The sequence below is a fragment of the Chinchilla lanigera genome, unplaced genomic scaffold (genome assembly GCF_000276665.1).
Source record: "Chinchilla lanigera isolate Chin_1 unplaced genomic scaffold, ChiLan1.0 scaffold00008, whole genome shotgun sequence".
NCBI lineage: Eukaryota > Metazoa > Chordata > Mammalia > Rodentia > Chinchillidae > Chinchilla > Chinchilla lanigera.
Genome location: NW_004955409.1, coordinates 35562743 through 35573735, shown reverse-complemented (window position 1 = coordinate 35573735; position 10993 = coordinate 35562743). Strand labels below are relative to the sequence as shown.

General features: G+C 45.3%; 1 protein-coding gene and 1 pseudogene across 1 annotated transcript; both read right to left on the bottom strand.

Annotated features, from left to right (window-relative positions):
• Positions 1 to 317: 317 nt before the first annotated feature.
• LOC102016898 lies at positions 318 to 6769 on the bottom strand (annotated as a pseudogene).
• A 295-nt stretch (positions 6770 to 7064) lies between these two features.
• LOC102016572 (granzyme B-like) lies at positions 7065 to 9766 on the bottom strand. Its single transcript, XM_005377174.1, has 5 exons — positions 9712 to 9766; positions 8870 to 9017; positions 8272 to 8416; positions 7857 to 8117; positions 7065 to 7208 (listed from the first exon to the last, which is right to left on the bottom strand). The coding sequence occupies exons 1-5, from the start codon at positions 9764 to 9766 to the stop codon at positions 7065 to 7067; spliced, it is 753 nt and encodes a 250-aa protein (XP_005377231.1).
• Between the last annotated feature and the right edge of the window lie 1227 nt (positions 9767 to 10993).

Sequence of the window (10993 nt, the reverse complement as noted above, 5' to 3'; positions counted from 1 at the left end):
AAAGGGGGCTCTGAGCAGAGATCAGGGCAGGGTGGGTCTGGCTGCCTCCTTCTGACCAGGATATTCTAGCTTGGCCCCAAGTTTACTTTCCAGTTTAACGTGAAGGAAACTTTCTGAGTAATCCTTACAGATACTGTAGTGATAATACCACATTGGGATAACTGGTATTTCCCCACCTTCTGCTCCTATCCACCCAGGGAGTGGATTAAAGACTACAGTGCTGGAGAACTAGGTGTCAAGCTCTGGACTTAGGGCACGAGGATATGGACACTAGGATCCCCTTTCCCTGGGTTCTGTCTTTGTAGACCATGGAAACCTCACCTTGAAACTGGTCTTTTTTCACTTGGGTCTCCCATACAAATCTCAGTGACATCAAAATATACATGGAGGGCTGATTTGCATTTTTGTTCATCTTGCACTGTCAGCTGCACCTCCTGCAGTTTACTTGCTGAAGGGCTTGATGGGGTCATTCTTCCCCAGCCTGCCACAAAGCATGTGTCACCTGGGTTCCCCTGGGTCATGTCCTCATGCAGTCTGAGGGGCTGCACCGCCTTAGTCAGCTTGGCCTTTCTCTTCAGCTGATGGGGAATAAGCAAGAGAGTCCAGAGCAGCCTATGGCACAGACCCTATGCCTTCTAGGACTGGACATCGAGATGGCCAAGATGGCAGGGAGGAAAAGAGCAGGGTCCCAGTGGGAGGGGTAACCCTGCCCTAGGAAAGCAGGGGCAGCAGGAATGTTTGTCTCTTCTGCAGCAGCATGATGACATTGGAAAAATTTTGAGGGATATAGTCTGGGTGTGGGGTGGGTCTTCTCACACGGATGACCTGCTGTGTCTTCTCCTGTTCCTGGATGTTGTGGGCCACCAGGGTGACATTTATCGAACTGCACAGAGAGAAGAGGTTGTTGAGGGTCATGGAGCCATAGAGGACACATGCCGGGAGCTGTGCGGAGCAGGCTGCTGCCGCTTTACTTGGCAGTGTGGTCCTTACGTCTTCTCGCCTGTGTCACTTGTTCTGTACTCTCGCCCTCTCACCCCAAAATTTACCTCTCCTACCTCTCAGCTTTTCTTTTTGCAAGTCTTCTTTCCTTTCTTAAGGTGATGGGTGTTGAAGCCAGGGCTCTGGCCCTGAGCTATACTCCCAGCCATTTTCATGTATTGTTACTTTTGAGGGAGTTTCTTGCTAAGTTGCTAACTTACACTGGGTTTTAACATTTTCTGGACTTTTATTACTACATGCTTGCAGTATATGATGATTACATTCACTGTTAAAGATTACTACATGTGCAGAACAGATTTAAATTTCCTTCTTTTTTTCTCACTTCCTCCAACTTCCTTTTATTTTTCCAGCATCAAATTTATTTATTCATCTTATAAGTGTCTATAAGGTTAATTATCACATATTCAGATATTGGTCTGAAATTTTTGATTTGTATGCTTTCCTGCTTTCTACTGAGCTCGTGTGAGCTTGTGTTCCTGCACCCCAGGGGCTCTACAGGCTTCATCCCTGTGGAGAACAGAGGTCCCTGCTGTGGTTTCAGGAAGTGTGGGCTGGCTGCTGCCCTTACCTTCCCTTGCAGTGAGCAGCTGTCAGCACAAATGTCTTTCGCACCAAGACACCACCACATCTCTTCCGCTGATTGCCATCCCAAAACTGGATGAAGGCCATGGGGACGGGAGTGGGACTTGGCCTCCTGACCCCCGATGATCTCCTCTGAAAGAAAAGCTACGTCCCTCCCATGCATCCTGTTGGTCTGAGCTGTGCTTTTCTGGTTTTGATCCATAAACTTTAAATACTTACTTTTTGTAGCTTCTCATTCTCTGCCTTTTTGTTTTTCCTTGTTTTTTGTTTTCTAGTGTTCTTCTAAGGACCACTCAATTTCTGGGTCATGCAGAAAATTCTGTGGAGAGTCTAACACCTATGAAATCATCTGGGAACACTCTCCTTCAGCTGTCCTTGAGCGTGTTTAGCCAGCTTTGGATTTGTAATTCTGGGTTTGGGCTGCGAGCAGGGAGTCAGAAAGTTCCTGGCTCAGGCTGAGGAAAAATCCTGACCAAAGCTGGCAGAAAAGTCAGTGGTAGGGAGGATTTTGTGTGATGTGCTGAGACCTCTGGAATAGGGATGGTCACTCACCTGTCCTAGCATGAGGGAACAGAAGAAATAGCAAGAGTAGGAGTGGTGCCGTTTTCCCAGGAAGGTGGCCCAGGTCATAGCAGACCAAACCCTGCAGCGGGATGAAAGAAATGCACGCACCGTGATCTGACTGATGTCTTAGACTTGTGCTTCTCTGGTTTTGATGTGTGTCATCATCTTGCAGATGTTTAGGAAGGTTTTTTGGATTGGTTTAGGTGAGAATGACAGTGTCACCACTAACAACTCATCTAGAGACTAGAACCTGCTCTGCGTTCTGCACCTAAGAGAGGGGCGTAACAGACACTTAGACTATGTCCAGTAATCCGTGGTCTGTGTAAATATCCAAAGAGTAGAGGTCTGTACGTAGAGGAGTCACCTGCACTCCCATGTTTATTGCTGCATTATTCACAGCAGCCAAGTGTGAACTGGGTCTATCAATGGACGAATGAATAAAGGAAATTTGATATATATGTTTAAGTATATTTTGTATATATATTTATTTATATATATTTCAGCCCAAACCTCCAAATAGGCAATGAGATCGTGTAATTTGCAACAGCATTGGTGAACCTAAAGTACATTGTGCTGAGCAAAATAAACCAGGTACAGAAGGACAAATATGTGCAGTTACTTTTGTGGGGAATTGAAAACAATTGTAGTTGCAGGGGTAGAGTATAACAGTGGCTATCAGAGGTAGGGATTTAGGAGAATTAGGAGATGTTGGTCAAAGGGTACAAAATTTATCTAGACAGGAGAAATAAATTTTTTGAAATCAATGGTGGCCACAGTTCATAATGTATATTTCAGAATTGCTAAGAGCATATTTCAAATGTTCTAACAATAAAAAATGATAGCTAAGCTGTTGGATATGTTAGTTTTATTTAATCATTCCAAACTGTGTGTGTGTGTATATATATATATATATATATATATATATATATATATAAATAAATGTCAGTTATTTATATAATAACATCTCTTAGTCCACCATAAATATATTCAATAAAAGAACTTTTAAAATAATTTACATGTGTGATTTGATAGAATAATTAATTCTCATGTAAAAAGTACTAGTTACATAAATCCTAGCATAGGAAAAATAGCACAAGGAGAAAGCAGTGGGAATTAACTTACTAACTTCTTATTCTGCTTCAGAGACTAAACCAGCTACTCTAGATGTGTTATGTTATATAAAAGTCCAGTATGGGAGCTGTCTATTACTGAGTACACTTGAAGATAGAAAGAGGCTGAAAAACCTTAAATATTATGTTAAGGAGAGTAGCGTATGTCAAAATGCAAACTTGCTGTACCTCCCCTTGTAGCTAGTTAAAATCACAAATAGGTAGATCTCAACTCATTGTCCTAGCACAGTAGCCTGGTGAGGTCAGGGTACCATTCTGATACATCTTCCACTGACTTTCATTAATTGTTACTAAGAGGCAATTCTGAGACTCCTACATTCCCTTGGACATCAGGATCAGTCATCTACCTATTGAAGTGGCCCACCTCATCTGGTGACAGCAGATTCATTTTTCAGGAATTAAGACCAACAGACCAGTGAAGCCTGAGACCCTGGAGATGGAGACAAAACTGCTTGAGGGTGGTCACCATGAGTTGTGCACAAGATGGGCAAGGACATGCCTTTGGGAATTCCATGATGTCAGAGGGAGATTTTCCTCCATGTCACAAATGAGTGCAGTTCTGTGTATATTTGGGACAGAGAAGCACTACCTTAGAGCTAAATTCTGCCACACAGTGTTGGGTATTCGTGACATGAGGGCTGGTAGGAGTGTTCAGCACAGCTAGCCCAGCACTCAGGGAGACATTGATTTAACACACTTTGTGTCCTCTAAGCTAATATTAGGAACCGAGCCACTCCCCTCTTCACAAATTAATAAAACCCAGGTTCAGCCCTGGGTAACATTAGAAACCATGGATGTAACAGTAAACACAATGACCTAAATAGTGCAGGCGTTCCTCCCTTTTGCCACTGTGCAACCTCCCTGACTGGAGTGCAATTCTTCAGAGGCTGGCACTGTAGTATTGACAGGCTTTACAATTCTCCACAGGCTGATTAGACGTATGTTTCCTGCCATTTCATCTGCCATTTCTCAGAAGATGAAAATAAGTCTGCCTTGTTATCTTCTTAGCTCTCTGCTGCCCTCTCCCACGTGCAAAGGCCCTCTTTCAAGTCATTTAGCAACTTTACACCTGGAAACTGAATGACTAAGGTCATTTCCAAGTCTCATTTACTTCTGGAGTATCATGTGGGAATATTGATAGAACCATAACCAGGAATAAAGAGAAGGTATTTTATTTGCATAAATTTTCCACATAGGCCCTCTGGACCAATCTCGAGGATAGACAGGGGTTAATTTCCACAGTCTTTAACAGTGTCAGTTTCATTGGGTTCCTGTTATGTTCAGTATAGATCCCTAAGGCCTGGCTCTTAGGAAGCACTTGTAGAGAGCCTGCTTCAGGCTTGTCTCAGTCTGAAGGAGTTTTTATTTGTGATCCCAGGGTAAAGTTATTGTAGTTCTAATAAGTAAATTCCAATCTACCACTTCCAGCGCAGCCCTCGCATGAATGAAGTGGTAAACACTTATCTGCACTGCAGAAGCCAGTCAGGACTAACTCCAGTCAGAACTATGGAAAACCTGAGCAAAGGCCACAACTCAGGGCTGAACCTGGGTTTTGTTACTTTGTGAAGAGGCGAGTGCCTCTGGTTGAGTGACTGTAAGAATGGCAGGAAGTATGTGATTACTGTGTGCTGGGCTAGGCGGGAGGTACAACAGCACCTCCACAACATGCAGAGAGAGGTTTTCAGAAAGACCACTGGATTCTGGTAACAGGTAGCCTCTGAGTTTGGAGGAATCTGCATAACACATTTTCAGGAGTGTCTTGTGTTTCTGGTCAGTTGCCTCAGCCTTGCTGTCTGGCCTTCCTGCCCTGGGGCAGGGACTCTTTCTTGAGCCTCAGTTCCAGTGTACAGCTCAGTATTTTTCAGCCTATCTCACACTAAGTAGTAGGGAGCTACAGGTGGGCATCAATGACCTGTCCATTGCTTCAAAGGCTGCACATCAGCACCTCCCCTAGACCCATTTGCATTGCTTAAAAGCAACTGAGATGGTAGAATATCATCCTAGCCAGCTGTGTAAAAATCAATATATGAAATTAGGGCAAAGTTTAGCCAACGTGGAGACAAATGGTCTTCTTTCAAGGAAAGCATTCCTGGTTGTCCAAACAACAGTAGGGGAGTATTTGTTTGCTGATTGATGGAAACCGGTGTGTTTTCCTGTCCTTCTGCAAAGAGGAGCCCTTTTAAGTTAAGAGATTGGGATAGCCCATGTGTCCCCAGGAAGTTGTATCTTTGAGGTCAGCAATGATTAACAGGGATAGGTTGAAAGGGGCTCAGATTGCTCAGTGACAAGGGCCCTTGAGCTTATAGGAGGACACTGAGGTGTGGGGCTACCTGCCCAAGTAAGAGGTGGGGTCACAGTTTCTGATCTCAACAGCCTTGGCCTCCATGGGCCTTACAGGGAACTATTAAAGGCAACTGAGTTAGATAGAAATATTATAAGCAGTCAGACAGGGCCAGGCCCTGGAAAGAGCCAACATGAAAGACAAGGTAAGATACCTGTGGGCCAGACCTCAAGACAGCAGGACTAAACAAATGCATCCACATACTTCCCTAGGTGCGAACATCAGGGATTGATATTCTAAATAAGTAACAAGCACCCTCAAAAAGCAAGAAAGAGTCACTAGCCCAACCCCTACAGGAAAAACCCCTGTTCTGTATTCATGCCCACTTGCTATGTGACTCACTTCCCCATTTGACCCCAGTTTACTCAATTTGACCTGAAGAATTATACTTGTAATCTTATTGGCTGACCATAGTTTTGTCCCACTTCATGCCCACCTTGTAATTCCCATTTCCCCCCTATCTTGGACCTGCCTCACCTCAGGGTTTTGGTCTATAAAGTCCCTGGAAAGGGCAAGGTCCTTTGCAACCCACTCGGGCCCCCTTCTGTCCCTCTCTTGGACAGAAGCTTTATTTCCCTCAATAAATGTATTCTGCTCTTAATCTCCATTGTTTTTAAAATTCATTCTTCGAATTTAGAGAACCCAAACTCGTCCTAGATATCATTCAGGTTGGGAGTTTTATTTTCCTGTATCAGAACCACATGTGGTTCTGGATGTGCTAGGTGCGGGGATTTGAGAAAGAAACTATATAAAATAATTGTGGCCCAGTGAGGACAGGAGTTGTTAGACTGTGACAGCTCTGAGGAGAGATAAAATAGAATGGGCAGCCTGGTGGCTATAAGTCAAGGTAAGCCTTGGTATTAGCAGAGAAAGGGGAAGGAGACAAATTTCGAATGAGAGTAAAGAATCATGCACATACACTCCCCAACCCCACCTTTATCCCCAAGCCTGTAAGAGAGAAAAGAACCTTCTCCTACACAGGATAATGTGTTTGAATGGTGACCTCAGTGGTGCTTGACAGGCCTCCAGGACCTATGAAATTCCCCCCTTCCACTCTGCCAGGTGACATATAAGGAGGTCACATGTTTACCCTGAGCCCCAGGATGAGAGTTCTGCACATTTTCTCCCAAAGGTGCTTAGCTTCAGCCCACATGATGCGGAGGCTGTGGAGAAACTAAAGCAGGTCAGAAGGAGCTGGTTAACAGCTCTGAGTGAGGATTTGGAAAGGTATTGAGTGGCACAAGATGGGAGGAGGCGGAAATTAGCAGAATTGTGTCACTGGTCTGCTTAGCCCAGATTTGGTCTCCGTGAAGTGAACAAACAAGACACAAGCCTTTTTACTAAGATGAGACATTTATTTAGTTACTGGCATCTGATGTAGTGCAGTTCTGGACTCAGCTCCAGGAAAGATGGTTGCTCAGAGAGGGCCCTTAGTTTTCTCTGCGCAGTCAGCAGTGTTTCATGGTTTCCTTTATCCAGCCTAGAAAATGTGAGACTTTGGTGCAGACACGTGGAGTTATCTCACCCTCTGGTCCATAGGAGGCAATGCCCTGGGCCACATCATTACACACGAGGGGACCTCCAGAGTCACCCTGTAGAAAGATTGAGACTGTGAGGCAGTGCACCTCCTGGACTTGTCCCCTCTGATATGCCCAACCTCTCCTGAAGCATTACTGGCACAGTCTGCTTGTGAGAGACGATAGGGAAGGACAGGCCCTGGGTTCCTGAGCTGCCATGGTCTGACTATGGTCACTGTTATTGCTGTTCCTCACTGGGGCAGCCTTTGTCTTTGCCCCCAGGACCTGAGACCTTATCCCTGTGGAGCTGTGTGGGACCACTGGTTTCAGGCTGCTGTTTAAGGACAGGGAGGCGGATGAGTGGGCCACACACAGAGCAGGGAGGAAGAGCTGATTGGCTAATAAAGTCAGTTGGCTCTAAGGAGCCAATTGGCTATAATTACTGCACACCCAGGGAACAGTTCTCTAATGCCTCTGATGTGAGCTCAAGGCATCATGTTGCAAACTCATGCTTCCAGAGGGGCACTGTTCTCTAGTGACCCCTTGGTAAAGTGGTAGAGCCCTTAGTTACCTCCAAGGTCATGCAGCTCCCTTTTTCTCCTTACAGGGAGATTTAACACAGCCTACTAGGTGAATGAGCCCCTGCTGCTTGGGTCTCCCAGTCCAAGATCTGTCCAAACACCTTTTCCCCCAAATCCAAGAATGACAGATGCCTATTGTTACCTCTAAGAAAGCTTTTTTGATCCTTGGGTCCCCCACACACATCTCCGTAGCACTGTCATAATCCTCTTGAAAGTGTGTCTCACACACCTCATCCTTCTGCACTGTCATCTCCACCTCCTGCAGTGTGTTTGGAGAGCTCCCATTTGGGGCCAAAAGTCCCCATCCAGCCACCTGGCAGGTGGCACCTGGCTTCACCTGGGTCTTGTCCTTAGGCAGCCTGAGAAGCTGCACCACTTTAGTCGGGTTGGCCTTTTTCTCCAGCTGAAGGCAAAGAAATGAGAGAGTCCAGATCAGCCTATGCCTTCTGGGCCTGGACTCTGTGATGGACTTGGTGGCAAAAAGGGAAAGAGCAAAATCCCAGTAGGAGAGACAACCCTGTATGAGGAGAGCAACAGCAGCAGGAGCTGTGCCTCACCTGCAGCAGCATGATATCACTGGTGACTTTTTCAGGATTGTAGTCTGGGTGTGGGATGGCTCTTTTTACACGTGTGACCTGCCGAGTCTTCTCCTGTTTCTCGATGTTGTGGCCCCCCAGTAAGACAATAATGTCTTTATATGGTCTGCACAGAGAGGAGAGTAGGCTGAGGGATGTGGAGACACAGAGGACACATCCCAGCTGGTACAGGGTGGGGCTGAAGATGACAGAAGGGCCATGTTGCTGTGTGACTGCACCATCTGCTTGTTAGTAACTGAGGCTGAAATCTTGGACCTTGGGTACCAGATGTTCTCAGCGGTCAGTTACCTCTATGAAAACACATGAAATTGCTTTACTTTGCATTTTTATGGCAGAGCATAGTTCTGGATTTAAATATATCAAACTCGATTGCCCTGGTCTTTCTTATGTGAACAATTCCCTTTGTACCAATTTGCTTGTCTCCTTTTGGAATATGGCTGGCCCTTTCTCACCCTCAGAGTCTCCTGCTTATGTTTCTCCAGGAGCTACAGGAGCTCCCTGGGAGGATGGGTCTCTGAGAAGCATTTCCTGAGGCTGTGGGCTGTTTTCTGTTCCTTACCTCTCTGCACAGTGAGCAGCTGTCAGCACAAATTTCTCATGTATCAGGAAGCCACCACACATTCTTACAGAATCGTTGTCCCTGATCTGAAGGTAGGCCATATAGGGACGGGAGTGGGGTTTGGCTTCATGTCCCCCGATGATCTCCCCTGAAAAAAGAGATTGTTTGTGCAGATGGTTTGTCTGATCCCGTTCCTAGACCTAACACGTGGGTGCCTCAGAACTTTGCATTGGCTGAATGTGGGAGGAGCTCCACGTGGTCAGTGGATGAATGTTGGTAGCGCAGTGTTCAAAGGATTTTGGAAAGCAGAGAAATTAGCGTCTTCCTCTTTGGCTCTTACTGGAAAACAGGGCAGCCAGTAAAGGCTTGGGGAGGAGGGTAGAGTTGGAAAAAGGGACAAGACTGAGGAAATGCTCAAATAGTGTTCTGAGGACAGTGATTCCATGGATTCTGGGGTCACTGAGCTCTGGGCATCTCTGATAAACAGCTGATGAGAGCAACATCTTTCTCTTCCTAGACAGGGAAGACAAGACTATTCTGCCCTCTCCAAGAGAATTTGATATTTTCTCCTTGTTACTTACATTTGCATGAACTCTGAGGAAAGACCCGATCTCCAGATGACAAAGGAGGGGCCTAGAGAGGGGACAGTACCCACTGGCTGTTTTTGAGTACAGTCTCTGGTAGCTTATCCAGTGTCCTACTTGGGGTTCTCTGGTGGGACTGGAGATGAGGTTCACAGCAATACTGTCAACAAATTGATCAGGGACATGTAGCAGGACAGGGGACCCATGTCCTCTGTGGAATGTCTTTGGGCTTCTAGGGAATGGAGATAGTCACTTAACCTGCCCTTGTCCTTGGGGGCAGAAAGAAGGCCAACAGGAGCAGGAGCAGCTGCATCTTCCCAAGAAGCTTCCCAGGTCCGAGCTTCTGAATCTTTGTGCTTGCTGTCTTTAACCTGCAGCACAGGAAGGGGGAAGAGTCATCTCAGTGATCTAATGCTTCCCACTGATTTTATGATGCTTCATCATGGGAGCCTTTCTAAGAAAACACCATACTCCTAACGCCTTCCCCTGATGACATCTTCTACGTGCTTGTGTAGAATGTACAGTGACCACAACTGATGATTTAGAGCAAACCACTTCCTCTGGCCCATAGGATGGACCCAACCATGCAAGGTGGGGACTGTAGGATGTGGTATTGTCCAGAACAAGCTCAGAAACCTGGGTTTCCAGTGGCAGAATTATCAATGCCATGCTTTGAAGTCCATCAGGACAGTTTCTGCAGCACATAAGCATTAAGCCCCTCTCTTGTGCTAAGAGCAAGCATGTTACCAAGACAGCTGACTATCTGGTGAAGCAGGCAGAATTCCATTAACCCAATTTCAGAAAGGCCATGGTAGTTTGATGTACTAAGCAATAACAAAGCATGGCCACCATGTACCAAACCCACCTGGTGACTCTCTCATGATATCATCATTGTCTCCTTCCAAGGAAACCTAAAACATCTCTTCTTTAATTATGAACATTCAGTATGATCAAGTCCACCTATCTTCTCAATATTTTAGACAAAACTTCTGTGTTTGACACTTATTGGTCTAAATTTGCAGAATGCTATGGGCCCTAGGAGTTCAATTCAGGAACTGACATTGGTTACTCTATGCCTTTAGGTAGGCTGTTGTGGATCCCAGTAGAACCACTTGAACTGAGGATGAAGGTATTTTGGCGTGTATATCTGAGCACTGATCCCTTGTCCTTTGGACTGTTCTGTGCTCTGCTTCCTGGGCTATACCAATTGAATTGCTTTAGTACCTCAAGACCTCTGCCTTAGTGTTTCTGCCTTGGAGCCAGCCAGGGACTGAATCCTCTGCAACCATGTTGTCTGATGGACAACTGTATCTCTAAATAGCTGGATTCTGGAGATTTAAGAATCCTCTTTATGTGTCTATATTTTACCTTTTTTCTATAAGAACTATTATGCTTGAGAAGATAAAATTCCAGTGTAAGTATCATCCCTGTCAATAGAGGAATTATCAATGTTTTTGAAATCTCTGTTTATTTTTAATTTCACTTTTCCAAAAATACATAATTTTAAAATACAATTATCTTTCTGATTGTAGATGTGACA